Raw genomic sequence first — 20996 nt, 5'->3', positions numbered from 1 at the left:
AGATCTAGCCAGTGCCAAGTGGATAGGCAGGAGGTAGAGACGGACAGAGATTTCATTGTATATGAGAAAGAACTGAGAGTTCTGTATTGTTGGACTAAGATACAGAGATAAAATACGTGGATTTAAAGAAGATGAGTTATGAAACCACAGAAATCCCATCAGGAAGTCTGGGCTAGGGGAGCCGGGGTGGCTCAGTCAGTTAAGCAGGACTCTTGGTTTTGGCTCAGGTCATAACCTCAGGGTCATGAGATTGAGCCCCATGCCAGGCTCCACACTGTGTGGCCTGCCTGAGATTCTCTTTCCCTCTGCCCTTCCCCGCAACTCTCTCTAAAACAACTAAATGTCTATAACCCAGACTCTAGGGACTTAGGTCAAAGAGTATAGAAGGAAATTGAACCAGTCCCAAGAACTTTGGTACTAGTTACTATGGAGGTGGTAACAATAGAGATTATCTTAGATGTTGAGTCAAATAGTTCCAAGGCTGGAACTCCACAATGTTTCAGTGGAAGTAGAATTGAGATTAGCGCTTAAAGATGGCAAGGAAGATGCCTGAGTAAGTATGAAATAATAGTCACTTCCTATTAGTTCCTATAACTAGTTAATATTTTAAGAATTCATTTATTGTGTTTACAAATGAACAGTGGACTCTCATAAAATATAACATTCATGCTTAGGCTTCTCTTTTTTTGTCCTAAAAGCAAGTTGAAAAGTAGTTTTTTAAAATTTTTTTTGGGCGGTGGTGAGGGGCAGAGGGAGAAGGGAGTCTTAAGCAGGCTCCATGCTTAGTGAGGAGTCCAACGTAGGGCTCAATCTCATGATCCTGAGATCATGATCTGAGCCAAAATCCAAGAGTTAGACACTGACTGAGCCACCCAGGTGCTTTAGAGACATTAGTTTTTTTTTAATAACTATAGTTGGGGAAGAGAAAAATGAAATCCAGTAGTAAAGGGATAGTAGGCAGAAGAGGCAGGTAAAATTGAGAGAATAAAACATATATAAAGAACTTAAAAAGTTAATGAAGGGAAATGTCAAACGGACATCTCAGTAGTCCCTGATAGGGCTGTAAAACAAGCACTTTTAATGAGAGATCAAGAGAGTTAGGACTTAACAGAAATTGGAACCTTGTACACGGCTGCTGGGAATGCAAAATGGTGTAGCCACCTTGGAAAAGTTTGGCTGTGCCTTAATGAGTTAACCATAGATTGTATGACTTAGCAGTTCCCTTCTAAATGAAAATGTTTCTACAAACTTGTACATGAATATATATTGCTGCTTTATTCATCACAGCCCCAGAGTGGAAACAACCCAAATGTCTACCAAATAATGGATAAAATGCGGTATAGTCATACAAAGGAATATTAGCCATAAAAAGCAATCAAGTACTGATGATACACGCCATAATACAGATGAAGCTTGAAGACATACTAAATGAAAGACCCTAGATAAATGGCCATGTATTATAGGAGTCCATTCATATGAAATATCCAGAATAGGCCAACCTGTTGGGACAGAAAGCAAGATTAGTGGTTGTCAGACTGGGGTGTAGATGGCTGTAGGAGTCCCACTGCTAATGGGTATAGAGAGGATTTCTTTTTGAGGTGATGAAAGTGTTCTAAATTTAGATAGTGTGATGGTGGCAGGACTCTGAATATACTAAAACAGTGAGATGTACACTCTAGTGGGTTTTATTTTAAAAGACTTATTTATTCATCTGAGACGGAGAGATAGCATGAACAGGGGAAGGGCAGAGGGAGAGGGAGAAGCAGACTCCCCGTTGGGCCAGAAGCCTGACATGGGACTCGATCCCAGGACCTGAAGATTATGACCTGAGCTGAAGGCAGATGCTTAACCATCTGAGCCACCCAGGCACCTAAGTGGTTTTAAATGAATCTGAATACAAATGTTAAAGTTCTAGTCCATTCTCAGTATTCACAGTTCTATAAAGTTGCTGCAAATACTGAACTTGCAACAGACCACTGATCTCGGGGACATACAGGCAGGTTACGTTCCTGGAAGCCTCTGGTCACCAAATTTTTGTCAATCTATCTATAATCTTATTTCATGTGTTTCAAATTAAACATTTTAATACATATTGTTGCTTTATCACCATTGAACTCATGGCCCACAGCTCATGTCTCAACAAAGCTTACCTAAAGTGCATTTTTTCCCTAAGGTGCATCCTAGCCTTCTTGCTCTTATTAGAAATACTAGACAGCACTTCAGCGCTGTGCTGGGGGGCCGTTTCAAAAGGCCTAATTGCCAAAAAACACAAAAATGCAAAAAACTGAATAGACTACAAAAAGGATATTTGTTTACAGCATGAGAGCTGAACATGGCAGTGTGTCACCCTGTTTGGAACTGGGAACGTGTGCACAGTGGTGCTGGGGGTGGAGGGGGGTGACTCAAATTTTTTGCTGTTCTGTGCCCATCCACAAATGACTTCAAAAGTGTCCTGGGTATTATGACTGTGGGGTTACAGATAATATTAACGAGTAGGTAAATCTGAAAATCTGGAATTCACAAATGATAAGAATCAACTGTAGTTCTTCTACCAAACTCTTTTTTTAGGGGTAAGCTTCACTATCTTCATAATGCTGGACAGATAAAATGCTGTATTTGTGAAATAGGTTTTAAGAGTGGCTAATGGGAAAAGACTAGTTATAGAGGCTTCAGACAATTATTCTTAGTTTTATTTCCTCCATATTTTTATATAATCATGTCTCATGTTACTGACTTCTGGCAAAGGGCCAGGCCAGTATGAGGGTAAAATGTTCAGCAAAAATCTACTCTGAATTTTTGATCACAAATGCAGGCAGGCCTTCTCCCAGAACAAGTCCTCTGTCACCACAGAATGTAATTAAAGTGTGTACTTTAATTTTCAAGTAAAACAAATACTTACCTAGCTGTGCTATTTGGAATATAGCTCCTTCCCATGTATTTGCTTTCAGAAGTATTTTTTTTTGCATTTTATTATCTTTAATTTTAGACTAGCTTTTAAGCCTCAAATCCTCTTAAAACAGGAAATGTCAGTTTTAGTTCATAGTTCCTTTTTAAGAAGCTTTTGCCAAATTCAAGAATTTAAAGATAAACTAACTTTTAGGTTATAAATAACATTTTGGCAGGGGAAACACATTTATAAACTGAGTATTATATATTCATATCTGTGAACCTGAATAAGCTACAAAATGGCACTTTTTGGATCAGAATTTGTATCTCTTTCCTGGTAATCATTTTGTCTTTTTTTAAAAAGAGCTTTTAGCTGTTCTTTGATTGGAACTGGTGATAAGTAGAATTTGGCTGATTAATTTGAACCTCCCAATTAACATAGTAGAGCTTGATGGATATTCATCAACCCAAGAACTTCAAGCTCTAAGATACTATGGAATTCTTTAGCCTCGTTTGATCTCTCATAATAACTTGAATATAATAACTTGAATAGAGTTTTTAAACTTCACTTTTTTTTTAAACCAATGCCAGACACTCATTTAACTGGCTCTTCCTGCCCAGAGAGCAGTCCAATTAGTTTCCTGTGCCAATCCCAGAAGTTTTGAAGTTTCATCCCTTCTATCCTACTGTTCATCTGTGTGTGGTAGCACCTCTTCGTCTATTTTTCCCCACTGTCCATGACTGGCTTCACCTTCCTCTTGCTCTCAAGTAATAATGGCCCTTGGGGATTAGTGCCACACCATCCAGGATCTTGCACTATCAAAATGATGGCTCTCACTCTAAATGATCAAAAATAGATCTTACTCTGTTTGCCAAGGCTACTCATAGTATTTTATTTTAACCAAGTTGCCTAGGGGTTTATTCTCTTCATGACTTTATAAATATACTTAAAATAGGACATAGTGTAAAATGCTAGCAAAAATAACCAATCTCTTAAAAATATTCTATGAACATTTCCTGGGAGAGTTGTCTTTAAAAGACTTTCAAATATCCTTCATTAAGATGGTTTAATTCTGAATTTATTTTTAAAGTTTCTAGATTTTTAAGACTTTATCTGGAGATTTAGCTGACATAGTAAAATCAGTCTAATCTGATAAATTAGTAAGACGTTTAAATGGCCTAAATTCATTTGGATGAATGTTCTTGAACCAACCACCAGACAGAATGTCAAGCAAGAAAAATAATTTTTAATAGCTCATAAAAATTCTGCATTTTAAAAGCTATCCTTAAAAGAGATATCAATAAAAATGCATTCACCGATGAAAGTACTTCAAGAAGCTGCTACACAAGTATAAAGAGATTTTACCCACAGTAAGTTTAACACAGTGTAGCCATTTTAACATTTGGATAAAATGGGGAGGGCTTCTTTGGAAAAATAAAAATGTACTGAGAATAAACATGAGGATAAATCAGAAGAATTTCAAATTCTCATTGATTTTTTTTAAACTTTATTTATATTTTGGTCTTAAATGATTATTTCTGATTTTTCTGTAAGAGTGTGAAACACAAAATTTTGCTAAATATCAGATCCACACAAATCCTCCTCAAGGTTTTCTGTGTAGTCTTCATTAATGCAAATCTCTGTGCATGTTTCTCTTGAATCTGTTTTACAATAATAAAGCCATAAAGTTTTAATGCAATACATTCATTATGAACTATAACATTTCTATTAAAAGGAAAGCTGGGAGAATGAGAACCAGGCAATCTGTTGAGGCTTAGAAGATCTTACTTGCTTTGTAGTTTTTGCTGATGCTTTCAAAGAGCACCCAGCACACGCAAGAGGCACAGTAGGCATCTCCCTTATTAACCTCCCTAATCTAAAAATCTGTTGTTTGTAAAACTGGACCAATTATTACAAACCATCATTTGCATAATTAGCCAAGTCTATTACAAAGCATTTCATTAGTGATATCAACAAATGTAGAAGGATGGAAATCTATTGAAAACTGGGTTTTGTTAAGCTTGCCAACTCCTTAGATACCAAGGGCTGTGCTGCCACTTCACTGTTAATTAGATGTTTAATGCCTCAGAGACCAGGACTGATCAGAAGGAAGCAAAACTGAAATATTCTCTAGGTACTGAAAGATTTCATTTGATGAAGTAACAAAAAGGTAGGACAAAATTTAAGCAAGATTTATATGCGCTCCAACTTTTCACTCAGGAATTCTTCTACACTGTCTGTGTTCCATTTGAGGATGCTTAGTTCTTCAGCAATGTTCCCGTTGTCATCCAAGAGCTTTAATACAGGGTCTGAACCACGAACATACTACAAAAAGAAGGACATTATTATTACTATCTGCTTAGAAAAGCCTTCTCAGTCTCAACCAAAAACCAATCAAATCTAGTTTAACCCAACCTAATGGTAATGAAAAAGGCTTGTAGATAGATCATAATAGGTCTTACAGAATTTCAAAAAAATGAGAATTAAAAAATTACATTTACCTCTAAAAAGAAAAACACCTGTTGGTACCAAGATGGTTTGAGATTTAAGATTATTGAATATAACAAATATTTATTACAGCACTCAAACTCTACATGAGCTTCAAACCTAATGGAGGCAGACAAGTACAAAATTAGAATGACTAAGATTAACGTAGAAATAGGCTGTGCACACCAATTATCAAAATTCTGTAGTGAATTTTAAAATTCTTTAAGAAATTCAATTCTTTTTTTGTTGTAATTCATTGTTGTGATGAGAATTAGTTTAGGATTAGGGGGAATTCTGAAACTTCAGACCCACTAGTTGACCCTAATATTCTGACAGAGAATCGAGAAATTCTAATTCTGGCTAAATGTGACCAACATGATCAACAAACACTAAACACTATCCCAATTCATTAAAAATCAATCTTCAATGCTAAATTAATTAGAACATAACCAAAAATATAGTAGTGATGATGAAAGAGGTTCTGAGAGCTGCCTTCAACAATTTACGCTTCAGTTCTCTTCAGTTCAGTTCTCTCTTCAGGTTGTGAAGACCAACTCTGATGTGATTAGCATTTGGTATATTCTCAACCCGTTTGTAATGAATCAATACCATTACTAACTTAACCACTTTTGGTTAGATTATCTTAAAATAGTTTGTAAAGAGTTGACGATTCAAAAACTCACTTTAGTCCACAAAAGATAAAAATTTACATAGAACATAGCTATAAAAATCTTCCACAAAATATTATCAAACCTAACCATGTATGAAGGAATTACATGCCATGACCAATTTGGATTTATTCCAGGTATACAAGCCTCGTGCAACATTTTGAAAATCAATTCTTGTTATATATTCCCACCAATAGGCTAAATAAGAAAAATATCAGTAGATGCCGAAAAAGCACCCTGTCACATGCTTCAATATTGATGAACCTTGGGGACATTATGCTAAGTAGAGTAAGCCAGCTATGAAAAGATGAATACTGCATGGTTCAACTCATATGAAGTCTCTAAAAATAGTGAAAATCACAGAAACAAAGCAGAAGGGTGGTTAGTCCAAGGGCTGGGAGGAGAATAGGGGAATTAGTGTTTAATGAGTATAGAGTTTGTTTTGCAAGATGAAAAAATTTTAGAGATCTATTTCACAACAATGTGAACTGAGCTGTATGTTTAAAAATAGTTAAGATGGTAAATTTAATATTATGAATTTGTCACAATTAAAAATTTAAAAAGTGGGCTAAAGAACAGATACCTAAAGGAAGATCTACAGATGGCAAATAGAATAATGAAAAGATGCTCAATTAGGGAATTGCAAATTGAAATAACAAGACAAGTACATAGTGTACTTAGTGCTTGGCATTTTAGCCATTCTATTAACAATACTTAATGTTGGTGAGGACATGGAACCATAGAAACTCTCATAACTAGTGGGGAACACAACATGATACAGCCAATTTAGAAGACAGATTGGGAATTTCTTACAAAGCTAAACAATCTGATTCTATAATCTAGCGACTGCACTTCTAGGTAATTACAGTTAAACTGAAAACTTATGTCTATACAAAAATGTATACGGTAGCTTTACTCATAATTGCCAAAAACTGGAAGCGACCAAGATGTCCTTCCATAGGTGAATATAAAAACCATGGTACAATAGAATCTTCATACTATTTAGTGTTAACAAGAAAGCTACAGGAAGATATGGGAAGAACCTTAATTGCATATTGCTAAGTCCAAGAAGTCAATCTGAAAAGGCTACATACTGTATGATTCCAACCACATGACCTTCTGCAAAAGGTAAAACTACAGAGACAGTAAGATCAGTGGTTGCCAGGGGTTTGGGGTAAGGGGTGGGTCAAGAAGAGGTATGAAGAGGTAAAGCACAGGAGACTTGTAAGGCAATGAAACTATTTTGGAAGATACGAAAATGGCGCATATGTGCTATCATATACATTTGGCAAAACTAGAACTGTAGGATACAAAAAAATCCTAATGCAAACCATGGAATTTAGTTAATGTACCAATATTGGTTCATTAATTGTACCACATAAATGCAAGATATTAATAAGGGAAACTTGGTGGGGAGATAGGAGTAGTGAGGGGGTATATATGGAAGTAGCCTACTTTTGGATCAATTTTTCTGTATACCTAAAATTGTTCTAAGGTATTAAAAAAAACTTGAAATATTTTAATTAAAAAACTGAAAAAAAAAAAAAAAAAAAAAGAATCCCATTAAAATCCTCTTACCTTGATTTGTAGTCCTCTGAATAGTTTGGGTTTGTCACTCCTGACAAAAGCTTAAGAAAAAAAGATTCCAGTTATTCACTTCCAAACTCAAGCTAGCCACAAAGATTAATACAAAAGGTACAGATACACTCAATAAAACATGTGATCATATATATATATGAAGGAAATTCAACTATATAAATAAATGTAAAGGCATTTTATACTATTCAATGAGAATAATATTTTAAGATGTTAATTGTTTGACACTAATAAAATCCCAAATTCTAAAGGGGTCCTGAGGCCTTGGGAAAATGGTACTAAAGCTCTAGAAGAATAAATGTTTAAGAAGTCTGGGTAGTTTAGAAAAAAGTGAAATACGGGAGAAGAATTTGTTAATAGATAATGTGATACTGATACCAGGATAAAACAGATTAGGAAATCCAAAGAGATTAAAATTATCAAATCAGAGAGGGAAGGAGAGAATGTGTGTGTGTGTGTGTGTATGTGAGTTATTTAACACACTAGAGAAAGCTTATCATTCAGATATAAGATTTTCTTTTTTTTTTTTAGATATAAGATTTTCAATTCATTCAACAAATATTTATTGTAGATCTAACTGAATGCCAGATAGCAGAAATAAAGCAATACAAAACATGATTCTTGCTCTTATAGAGTTTACAGTATGGTGAGGGAGAGAGATGCTAAGTCAATAATCACATTAATAATTTCAGCTGTGATAAGTATTACAGACAGGTTAACAAAAACAACTTGAATATGGAATATAAAACTCTTCCTAACCATGACCGTACAGGAAATGCTTTATTGATATGCCTATACAAAAATGAAAACTTCAGGACAGTTAAACACTACTAGAAACAAAATTAAAAGTAAAAATGATATACTGGGGAGAATAATCTCTAACATAATGTATAGAAGTAAATAAGAAATTCATAAATAAGAAATATACATTAGGTGGAGAAATGAATGGACTAATGTACACATATACAAATGGTCAATGAACATTTGAAATGAATGTTCATCCTCACTGGAAATCAAATGTCAAAACAATGAGGTACCCTCACTCAGGGTGCCAAAAGTTAAAAAGAATTATTTAAGGTTGGGGGGTGGAGAGAGGGATTTTCTTGGGGGGTTATTTGCGGGAGAAATAGACACATATTTCCAGAGAGGTATTTATCAAAATGAACCCAAAGTCCTAAAACGTATATATTCTTTAAATCGGAAAGTCTACTGGTAGGCATTTCTGTATTGAGGAAATAACCATACAACATACTGCAAAAGATATATAAACTACTACTAACCACACCTAGAAATGTGGAAAAAAAATCCATATGTATAAGAAGCTACAGGTTAAATAAATGAACATGGACCACACTATAGAATGCTTCCAATCATTAAAAATTAATCTATTTAGTGACATAGAAGCAAACTCCTAAAAGGCAAGTCTGGGATCAGTTTTTCTTATGGTTGTTATAAAAATTTTTAATTTATTCATGAATCTTATAACCCTTAAAAAATGTTAACTATTATTTTAATTTTAATAAGGGGTTATATTTGGAGCATAGGATTTGGGGAAATTTTAAACAAATGTTTTCCCTTTTTTGGGTTGTTGATCTATATTTTACCAATTTTTTAAGTAATGATGTTGAATTTAGAACATTTTTCTAAAAATAACAGATATTTCATATTGATACTCGATAGTTCTTAGATTTTATGGTTTACAGGTTTCTGAGAACTTATTTTTTAAACTTACAATTAAACTAGCAATAGCATTACTGACATGTTTTATTACAAAGGTCTTTATATACCTGCATTTAGGACAGTAAAACAGTAGTAAGTAGTTTTTGTTTTTGTTTTAAATTAAAGACTTTGTTTATTCATAGAGACAGATAGAGAGAGAGAGACAGAAACACAGGCAGGGGAGAAGCAGGCTTCACAGGAAGCCCGACCTGGGACTCGATCCCGGGTCTCCAGGATCACTCCCTGGACTGAAGGTGGCGCTAAACCGCTGAGCCATCTGAGCTGACCAGTAGTAAACAGTTTTTAAGGTTCAGAACTTGTTGAAGAGATTCAGATATCCTATCTATATTTCCCCTGCAGAATTTAGTTCAAAGTAAAACTGATGGTCAGTCTGCTTGTTAGAATTTCTTCTCGACAGAAGTCTGCAATCTCATGATATCTTGTTGCATTTTATAGCATCCCTTTGGGAAATGCTGTATGTACACCTTTGCAAAACACAGGACACTTCTGCATAAGAAACTTATCTAGGGAAAGAACTGTTCTTACATATTTTGTTTCCAATAGAGCCTAGCACATTTAATAATTTTTAATTCAACAGATTTTTAATAGGCTGAAATAAACAAATTTAAATTTAGTATGAGTCACTAATGACTGTTTCCGTCAGTTTTTTGCTCTGTTCTGCTAAACATAGATCTATAAAGCCTACTAATTTTGAATGAGGGGAGTATCTGTTAAAATACCCTGTAGTAAGTAGCTTAATGACATTTTATAAGCTGCGAATTAATCTTTTAACAGATACTTGGGGGGCTTTTATGTACACAAGGCACTAAGACAGGCTATACAAGAGTATAAAACTTGCAAGAAGACTTCACAGTAACTTATTTTCTATTTTAAAATTAGCTCAATAACATCAGTTTGAAGATTCCTAAAGAAATCCAGTCATTGCATTTCCAGAAAATGTTCAAATATACAGAAGATTAGAAAACACAGGGAATGTTTCAACTTTTCACTGGATTCTTATCAGCATGTCATTTACACAGCAACGCTGGAGAGGAGCTTGGTTTTGCTATACATATTACTCAAACTTGTAGAACTCTTAAAATTCAGACTCTTCAGAGTTAACTAAAAACAATACTAAAATCTATCCTCCTAGTTACAAAAAGAGGATAAAATTGGAGATGGGATAATAGAAAGGATAGGTAGGTCTTGAAGTTAAAGAAAAAGGTTTGAATTTATTTCCAGAACAAACAAGTGAAAATACAAATGAAAAAAGACAATATACTTGGCTAAGTGTAATGATAAACCTTTGATGGCATCAGTAGTCATAAAAGGTGCTCTACATTTTAAGACTTAATTTGATTATAAGGGCTTATAACAAGTATGGTTAAGACTTGTGAACTATCACATAAAATTATAAGATGACAATTAGATGGTTTCCTGTTGATAAAAATAACCATCTGAATCGGAATATAGTCTAAATAAAAATGTCATACCCAGAAACAACAATACACTAGAACTGAATTCTCAACTATGCTCAAGAAAGCTTCTGGGTACCTAGGAGAGTACACCCAAAATAAAAATTTACTATTGTATACAAACCATTTGGAGTGTAGAATTAGGAGTCATTTGGGTCTTCCCAACAAGACCATTTAAAAGCACTTGAAAACATTCAGAGAAGAGTAACTTAAAAAACTGAAAGAATCTAAGGAAACCAGAGGTACGATAATGAAGACAAGACAAACTAAAAACACGACTTAGTGCAGAATGATGAAGTCAGGGAAAAAAATGTTTATAAGTTCACCAGGGATATATTAACCAATGTAAACACAGGCTTTTCACTTGATTTCCATTTGTCACAAGTGGGGGAACCTTGAATTCGATAAATTTTGTAAATCTACTCATCCATTCAATAAATATTTGAATTTTCCTCCTTTTTATAAAAAGATTTACTCATGAGAGCAAAAGAGAGACAGAGAAAGAGAGGCAGAGAGAGAAGCAGGCTCCATGCAAGAAGCCCGATATGGGACTTGATTTTGGGACTCTAGGATGACGCCCTGGGCCGAAGGCAGATGCCCAACCACTGAGCCATGCAGATGTCCCTTGAATTCCACTTAACACAAGGAGTGGTGTTTAGGTAGATTCTGGGTAGATGGATGGAAAATTTTTTTTTTAAATTCTAGGCTTTAAGGAGTTCCTAGTTTGGTAGAGGCAAAAGACCAACAAAGCAAATAAATACATAATATTTTGTGGCAAGTGTGGAATATAAAGGTGAAAAATTCTGTCTAAAGGCCACAAAGAAGAATGCCTCAACTAAATTTTGAATGAATAGCAGCATGCCACAAGAACTGGAAGGGGCGTAAGTCAGGAGGAACATGCAATATGTGCAAAGCCTTAGAGGTCAGAGCTCCAAGAAATGCAGACAGTTGTGCATGTGAACTAGAGATGTGAACAAGAAATGAGAAAGCATGTTGTGATGGGTCTTGTATGGGAAGCTACTGAGTTTGATGTTTATACTGTACGTGATGGGGAACTATATATATATATTCTAAAGATTTTATTTATTTATTAATGAGAGACACACAGAGAGAGAGAGAGAATGAGAGAGACCGAGACACAGGCAGAGGGAGAAGCAGTCTCCATGCAGGGAGCCTGATATGGGACTTGATCCTGGGTCTCCAGGATCAGGCCCTGGGCTGAAGGTGGTGCTAAACTGCTGAGCCACCCGGGCTGCCCCGTGATGGGGAACTATAGAGGATTTTAAATAAGGGGCACAGAAACCAAATATGTCTACTGGCAAAAGTCTTTTTTGGAATTTTTGGATTTAGTATCTTATAAAAATTACCTTTATTCACACATGCCCTTTATTGCTGACCTAGAATTATTTATAATAATATATTGTTCTTTTTGGCACAAATGTATTAGAATAATAGCTTGGCTTGGGGACATTTTATATGAAGCCCAAAGCAGATACACATCTAATTAAATACAAAATACATTCTTTGTCAGAATAAACACATTCTGATATAGTACAGAATATATCTAGTTCCTTGTGCTGAATTTTTTCTTCTTCTTCACCACACTCTAAATTGTACCATAGTTGCTTTTGGTTTTTATATCCATTCTCTCAATGATAGTTTGATCACTCTTAATCCTAGAAATTGTTTTCAATTTTATTGTTCATATTACTGACTTATTTTAATATTTTTTTGTGACTTTGATTTTCATGATGTTAAGAGTAGCTTTGATACCACAATTAACCTTATTCATGATACCAGATTTTATTATGTCTTTGGTAATTTCTACAGTTGGAAGTTCAGTCTTCAAAAAACTTGAGTGGAGTTTATCAGTCCTTGTAGTGGAACTTAATTATATATATTTCATAGGCATAGTTAAATATCGTACTTTGGGTACATGTAGTTATACTGTTTTTTTCTTTTTGAAAACAATTGGATTTTAACTCTACATATAAATAATAGGGTTTTTTGAGTGAAAATAATTATTTCTGTAATGCATAACCGTATTCAGTATAATTATGTATAATGCCAGTGTTTCTGAGTCCATAAGAAACTGGTGTATTTTAAGTATAGCCATTTTTATATTCCCACTTTTAGACTCATTATCTTAAAGATACTGTGGAATAGTACATGAAGGACAGTTGTCACTTTTTACAATAATTACATATACCAGGACACCTGGGTGGCTCAGCGGTGGGGCATCTGCCTTTGGCTCAAGTTGTGATCCCACAGTCCGGGGATCGAGTCCCACATCGGGCTCCCTACATAAAGCCTGCTTCTCCCCCTGCCTCTGTCTCTGCCCATCTCTCTGTGTCTCTCTGTCTTTCTCTGTGTCTCTCTTTGTTGAGAGGTTTTTATTTTTGGTTTTCTTTTTTAAGATTTTATTTATTTATTCATGACAGACATAGAAGCAGAGACATAGGCAGAGGGAGGAGAAGCAGGCTCCAATAGTAGCCCGATGTGGAACTCAATCCTGGAACTCCGGGATTACGTCCTGAGCCAAAGGCAGACGCCCAACCGCTGAGCCACCCAAGAATCCCTGTTGAGAGTTTTTTCTATATCTGTTGAGCTGATCATTTAGTTTTTATCCTTTCTCTCAGTAATGTAGTATGTCAAAGTGAATGATGTGCAACTATTGAACCTTCTTTGCGTCACTAGAATAAATCCCACTTGACTGTGGTCAATGATCCCTTTATTGTTGATTGAATAATATGTTGAGGATTTTTGCATCAATGTTAATCAGAGATACCTATAATTTCCTTTTTGTGGTATTAGGGTAACACTGGCCTAGTGGAATGTATTCATAAGCTTTTCTTCTCTTTTTTTTGGAATAGTTTGAGAATATGAAATCTCGAAATACTTGGTAGAATCCATCTGCTGTCAATCTTGTTTGTTGAAGTTTTTTGATTACTAGATCAATTCCTTTAGGAGTTATTCTGTTCAGGTTTTCTGTTTTATTTCCTGATTCAGTTTTGTGTGTTTCTAGGACATTATCCATTTCTTGCAGGTTGTCCGGTTTGTTGACGTATGTTTTTTTATTTTTATTTTATTTATTTTATTTTTTATTTTTTGACGTATGTTTTTCATAGTAGTCTCCTAAAATACTTCGGTTTTCTGTGGTTTTGGTTGTTACTTCTACTCTCATTTCTGATTTGGAGTCCTCTTTTTCTTGATACGTGTAGCTAAAGGCTTATGAATTTTGATTATTTTTTTCAAAGATCCAACTCAGTTTCATTGATCTTTTATACTGTATTTTTAGTCTCTATTTACTCTTGCTCTAATATTTATTCTTCTACTAACCTTGGGTTTTGTTTGTTATTTTTCTAGTTTAAGTGTAAGGTTATATTGAAACTTTTCTTGTTTTGTTTACAGGTCAGTTTTCATTTTCATTTGTCTTCATGTATTTTTTTTTTTTTTTTTTAATTTCCTCGATTTCTTCGTTGACCCATTGGTTGTTTAGAAGCATGTCTTATAAAGCTGAACCAGGGACACCTGGGTGGTTCAGAGGTTCAGCGTCTGCCTTTGGCTCAGGGCGTGATCCTGGGGACCTGGGGACATCGGGCTCCCTGCATGGAGCCTGCTTCTCCCTCTGCCTGTGTCTCTACTCCTCTCTCTCTCTCTCTCTCTCTCTCTCTCTCGCACGCGCTCATGAATAAATAAATGAAATCTTTAAAAAATAAAAAAATAAAGCTGAACCAGGTGAGAGCCAGGAGGCCCCAGTGTGCTTTGTGCCAGGGCCGTCCTAGAAAGCCAGTGTTTGTGTCACATTGGCACAACTACTGGATCTATAGTGAGCACTGACCAGGGGTGTCCTGATGTGCAATGTGCTAGAGCTGCTTTTTTGGGGTGGTTGGGGCTGGTGTGGGCTAGGGGCCCAGGACTTACTGAAGCAACAGGCTGGTTAGGGTATCTGGACCCTCCCATCCAATTTTTCAAGGTAGAGGGAAAACATAAACCATGGCACTCACCCAGCTCCTCCAACCTGGAGAGAGTGCCAGCAGCTCTCCCCGCATTTGGCAGAGTTCTAGTTCTGGATAGTCCCTTTTTGTGAAAGGCTAGGTAATAAAAATTTCTAACTTTACAGGCAACAAAGATAGATGCTACAACTATTGAACTCTACTTTTGTAGTATAGAAGCAGCTATAGACTATTTTTAAATGAACATGGGCTTTGTTCTAGTAAAACTGTACTTACTACAGCAGTCTAGACTATGGACCTCAGGCCATAGTTTGCTAGTTCCTTATCAGAATCATATACCAGGACGCCTGGGTGGCTCAGCGGTTGAGCGGCTGCCTTCAGCTCAGGGTGGGATCCCGAGATGTGGGATCGAGTCCCACATCAGGCTCCCTGCATGGAGCCTGCTTCTCCTTCTGCCTGTGTCTCTGCTCTCCCGAATGAATGAATGAACCTTAAGAAAAAAAGAATCCTATACCTATGAAGGCAGAAAAAAGTTTTAAAATAATGTAGAACTGAGATAGCAGATTTTTACTACTCATACCAATTTCTCATACCAGTGATACCTAAGGTTATGAAGCTACATTGGTTTGCTAAGTAGTCTCATTCATTAGTTTTTTACCTTTTTTGGTAGTTGTATAGAGGATACAACAAAAGAAGGAAAAGGGAATAGAGATACCTCGACCAGATAACAAGTAATCCTCTGGAGAAAGATGCCAAAGGCTAGATTAAAATCACAGAGAAGGCCGAGGAAGTAAGATTTGAAAGTTCTTCAGGAAAGGAAGAGATACCATTTGGTGCCTACTTGGGTATGAAGTGTTAAATAAAGGACAGTCATGATTCTTGTACTTTATGCTTTTGCTTGTTGATATTGCCATTTGTGGAAATAGGAAAGAAGATGGTACACTTTTATAAGAGGAGTAAGAAATTCTCTTGCCATTAAGTAAACAAGGTGAGAAACCATGAGGAAATCAGAAGTAAAAATAAGGTATATAAATAGAGCACTTACGTATTTCAGGGAAAAAAAAAAACCAAACATTACCTTTATACAATTTCAGCTTTACAAAACTGATTTTCAAATGACATGCCAGGACAGAATAGAAAAGTCTTAGTCCAAGTCTTCTGGAGATGCAAAGCTCCATTACTATTTGATATCAACCAAAAGAATATATTTGTACAATTATCCTTTCATATATTTATCCTTAAAATTTCCTGTGACAACTTACACGGATGACTGCTTCTCCTCTGCACCTCAAGTTCTATGGTAATTAATTATCTCTTGACAATTAGTCATTTTGTATATAGGTCTTATCTCACTCCAATTATTCCTTATGAGGTTTTTATATGAATCAAGTTACATTTAAGATAGAATGGTATATTAAAGAGATTACACTTATATCTGGTAAAACAAAGGCTCTCCTAAGGAAATAACCACTTCATCATGTGTTGTATCAGGTATTATGCCTGCTGCAAGTAACCTTGTATTCAACAATTACTATAAAACTCTACCTCCATGAAAATAAATGTGGAAAAATACATTGAGAAAGTATAATCCTAAAAATTCTAATTCTTGGGAATATTTAATGAAATTATTCTTGTAAAATGTTCATTTTAGGTTATTACAGTGAGAGTTTACTGGAGATGATTTTACATACCTTGGACTTGAGGGAACCTCCCCAATTTTCATCCACAAACTTCAAGAATAGCACCTGCATAAAGCTGCAAAAGGAAAAAAACAAGAATCTAAAAAACTGGTATAATCTTTATTTTTAAGATTTCATTTGTTTTGGAAACAGAGAGACAGCACAAGCGGGAGTGGGAGGGAAAGTGAGAATCTTTCAAGCAGACTCTGCACTGAGCATGGAGCCTGATGTGGGGATCGATCTCGTGACCCTGAGATCATGACCTGAGCTGAAATCAAGAGCTGGAAGCTTAATCAACTGAGCCACCCAGAGGCTCCCTGTTATAATTTTTAAAATATAGTTATTGCACAGCATAACTATTAAACATAGAGTCTAATGTTAGGAGTTGGAGAGAACTATGTAGTTCTAGGCCGACTGAAGAGGAGATAGAGACCCAAAGATATTAAATGATTGAGGAATTTAAGCCCTACTTGGAAAAAGACTGAAGAAGATGTGTTGAATTGACCATGATTTGAACTGGTAGAGTTTTAGAATGCTAGACTGAAGATAGCTTTGTATTCATCTATCAAACATAGATACTTAAGGAGAATTCTTCCTGGTTGCTGTTAAAATTAAGCAATCACTGTTTAAAAACAAAACCCCAACACCTTTAAAAAGTAATTATAATATACAGTACGTAAAGATACTAGAAAACCAGTAAGATCTCATTAGAAAGAATTTTTGTTAAAGATTTACTTAGAGGGATCCCTGGGTGGCGCAGCGGTTTAGCGCCTGCCTTTGGCCCAGGGCGCAATCCTGGAGACCCGGGGTCGAGTCCCACGTCGGGCTCCCGGTGCATGGAGCCTGCTTCTCCCTCTGCCTGTGTCTCTGCCCCTCTCTCTCTCTCTCTGTGACTATCATAAATAAATGCAAAAAAAAAAAAAAATTAAAAAAAAGATTTACTTAGAAAGAGCAAGAATGCATGTGTACCCTCAGAGGGAAGGGAGAGAGGGACCCTAGATGGGGCTCTATTTTATGAACCATGAGATCAATACCTGAGCCAAACCAAGCATGGATGCTTAACTGATTGAGCCACCTAGATGCCCCTCGTTAGAAAGAATTTAAATGCAAATATTTTCCTTTAATGAAATTCACTTGAAATGAATTAAATGATAAATATTGCTGTTCTAGCTATTTAGAACCTACACAATCTCTTTCAGAGTAAAAGCTCATTATAAAAAAACTCCAATGCAAATATTTTATTGCAATGAATTCAGCTGAAATGGATTGGATGGTAAACATCACTTTTTTTCAGCTGTAGAGCCTGCCCATTCTTTTTGCAGTAACATGGGGATCCTAAGGCTCTAAGAAATGGCAGGCAATTCTAATAACATACTGTATCCATTTTATTTCTTGTTAGCTTTTACACTTTTTTACTGTAGGTCCAAAAGCTAAAGATGGATTTTACTTTTTAAGTTCTAAAATAGCATAAATATCAATGCACTATGTACTATGATTATTTTAAACATTTTGGAAATATAAAAAAGAGTAGAAATTAGAAATTTACTTTATCCAAGAGATAATGAATTTTTTAAAAACATTTTGGAGATCCTGAGCTAGATCAATAGTTGTGAAATTTCTGAGGGTCACAGGTACTTTTGAGAATCTGATGAATTTTTGCTTTAATTGAGACTATTCATGGACTCTCTGAAACCACTGATGGATTTCAGATGAAGAGCTCTGATATCTCCAAAGATTCTCTGCAGCATAATAATTTGATATTAGGTTGATCTGATTTTATGCAGTAAGTTACTTCTGAAGATTTAGTCAATCTTATTAGACAAGCTTCCAGAATATCTTTAAAAATATCAGGCCATATTACCAATGAGGTCACAAAAATATGTTCACCATCACTAATCATTAGGAAAATGCAAATCAAAACCACAATGAACTACCATTCCACACTAGATAGGATGCCTGTTATTAAAAACAACACAAATGCAGCAAAGTGGTGGTGGGGATGTGGAAAGATTAGAACTCTTGGGCACTGCTGTTGATAATGTAAAATGGACAGCCACTAGGGAAAATAAAATGGTGGTTCCTTAAAAAATTAAAAATAGAATTATATGATTCAGCAATTCCCACTTCTAGCCAGAAGTTAGAAGCAACCCAAATGTCTATTGACAGATGAATGGATAAACAAAATGTGGTATATACCTATGATGAAATATTGTCTTAGAGAAAATTATGACAGCTGCTATAACATGGATGAACCTTACAGACAGTAAGCTAACTAAAGCAGTTACAAAAGGATAAATATTGTATGATTCCACTTTTATGCAGTACTTAGAGCAGTCAGATTGAGAAACAGAAAGTAGAATGGTGGTTGCCACGGGCTGGGGGAAGAAGAACAGGAGCTATTGAGAATGGGGTTTCAGGGATCCCTGGGTGGCGCAGCGGTTTGGCGCCTGCCTTTGGCCCAGGGCGCGATCCTGGAGACCCGGGATTGAATCCCATGTCGGGCTCCCGGTGCATGGAGCCTGCTTCTCCCTCTGCCTGTGTCTCTGCCTCTCTCTCTCTCTCTGTGACTATCATAAATAAATTAAAAAAAAAATAAAAAAATAAAAAAAAAAAGAGAATGGGGTTTCAGTTTAGGAAGATGAAAAAGTTCTGGAGATACATGCACACTCGAAGTTAGTTAAAATGGTGAATTTTATGTTATGTATATATTACCAGAATTAAGAAATTTAAAAAATAGTAAGGCCATGTTAAAATTGGATATTAGATTTATCTTTTATTTGCAAGTTTGTGATCCCTTGGGAATTTTAAGTGGAGACTCCATTACTTTACATAATAGCATTTCTCTATACCACTATTTCACAATATTCTCTGTATCATGACACGTGGAAATGGTTAACAACTTCACGGAGCACTGGGGTAAGAGAAGATGGTTTATAACTGGAGATGACTAGCTTGGTGTGCTCTGCGTACCCCAGTCCCCATTTGGCTGTCACAAGCACTGAAGGATTCCATATCCTAGCATACTTGTAATGCATTCATGGAAAGCATTTCTCTGCACCAGAAAATGATTGAAAAATCCTAATATTCGACAAAGGAGGAAAAACTATCCACTGGAAAAAAGATAGTCTCTTCAATAAATGGTGCTGGAAAAATTGGACATTCACATGCAGAAGAGAAACTAGACCACTCTCTTGCACCATACACAAAGATAAACTCAAAATGGATGAAAGATCTTAATGTGAGAGAAGATTCCATCAAAATCCTAGAGGAGAACACAGGCAACCCTTTTTGAACTTGGCCACAGTAACTTCTTGTAAGATTCATCCATGAAGTCAAGAGAAACAAAAGCAAAAATGAACTACTGGGACTTCATCAAGATAAAGAAGCTTTTGCAAAGTAAAAGATATCGTCAACAAAACTCAAAGACAACCTACAGAATGGGAAAAGATATTTGCAAATGACGTATCAGATAAAGGGCTAGTTTCCAAGATCTATAAAGAACTTATTAAACTCAACAGCAAAGAAACAAACAATCCAATCATGAAATGGGCAAAAGACATGAACAGAAATCTCACAGAGGAAGACACAGACAATGCCAACAAGCACATGAGGAAATGCTCCACATCACTTGCCATCAGGGAAATACAAATCAAAACCACAATGAGATCCCACCTCACACCAGTGAGAATGGGGAAAATTAACAAGGCAGGAAACCACAAATGTTGGAGAGGATATGGAGTAAGGGGAATCCTCCTGCACTGTTGGTGGGAATGTGAACTGGTGTAGCCACTCTGGAAAACTGTGTGGAGGTTCCTCAAAGAGTTAAAAATAGATCTGCCCTACGACCCAGCAATTGCACTGCTGGGGATTTACCCCAAAGATACAGATGCAGTGAAACGCCGGGACACCTGCACCCCGATGTTTATAGCAGCAATGTCCACAATAGCCAAACTGTGGAAGGAGCGTCGGTGTCCATCGAAAGATGAATGGATAAAGAAGATGTGGTCTATGTATACAATGGAATATTACTCAGCCATTAGAAACGACAAATACCCACCGTTTGCTTCGACGTGGATGGAACTGGAGGGTATTATGCTGAGTGAAATAAGTCAATCGGAGAAGGACAAACACTGTATGGTCTCATTCATTCGGGGAATATAAAAAAATAGTGAAAGGGAATAAAGGGGAAAGGAGAAAAAATGAATGGGAAATATCAAAGGGAGACAGAACATGAAAGACTCTTAACTCTGGGAAACGAACTAGGGGTGGTGGAAGGGGAGGTGGGTGGGAGGTGGGGGTGACTGGGTGACGGGCCCTGAGGTGGGCACTTGATGGGATGAGCTGGGTGTTATTCTATATGTTGGCAAATTGAACACCAATAAAAAATAAATTTATAAAAAAAATCCTAAAAACGTATTTTTTAATAAATAGGCAGCTCAGATGGGACAATCAAAACTTTTGTTGATTTCCTACCCAGTTCAGGTACTTTCCGCAGAATTTTGTTCCTATAATGTACTATAAATATTATG

At 36.0% G+C, this 20996-nt stretch overlaps 1 protein-coding gene across 1 annotated transcript in view; it reads right to left on the bottom strand.

The window, feature by feature from the left end:
• Nucleotides 1-4377: 4377 nt before the first annotated feature.
• Nucleotides 4378-20996, bottom strand: part of SELENOF (selenoprotein F) — a 49140-nt gene continuing 32521 nt past the window's right edge. The window contains exons 3-5 of the mRNA XM_041749680.1: nucleotides 16480-16543; nucleotides 7621-7670; nucleotides 4378-5212 (exon numbers count right to left, since the gene is read on the bottom strand). Coding sequence (XP_041605614.1) covers nucleotides 5081-5212; nucleotides 7621-7670; nucleotides 16480-16543 — 246 coding nt within the window. The 3' untranslated portion in view covers nucleotides 4378-5080. The remainder of the gene's footprint in view (nucleotides 5213-7620; nucleotides 7671-16479; nucleotides 16544-20996) is intronic.

Source organism: Vulpes lagopus, chromosome 3 (assembly GCF_018345385.1).
Source record: "Vulpes lagopus strain Blue_001 chromosome 3, ASM1834538v1, whole genome shotgun sequence".
Lineage (NCBI taxonomy): Eukaryota > Metazoa > Chordata > Mammalia > Carnivora > Canidae > Vulpes > Vulpes lagopus.
This window is presented reverse-complemented; position numbering and strand designations above follow the sequence as displayed.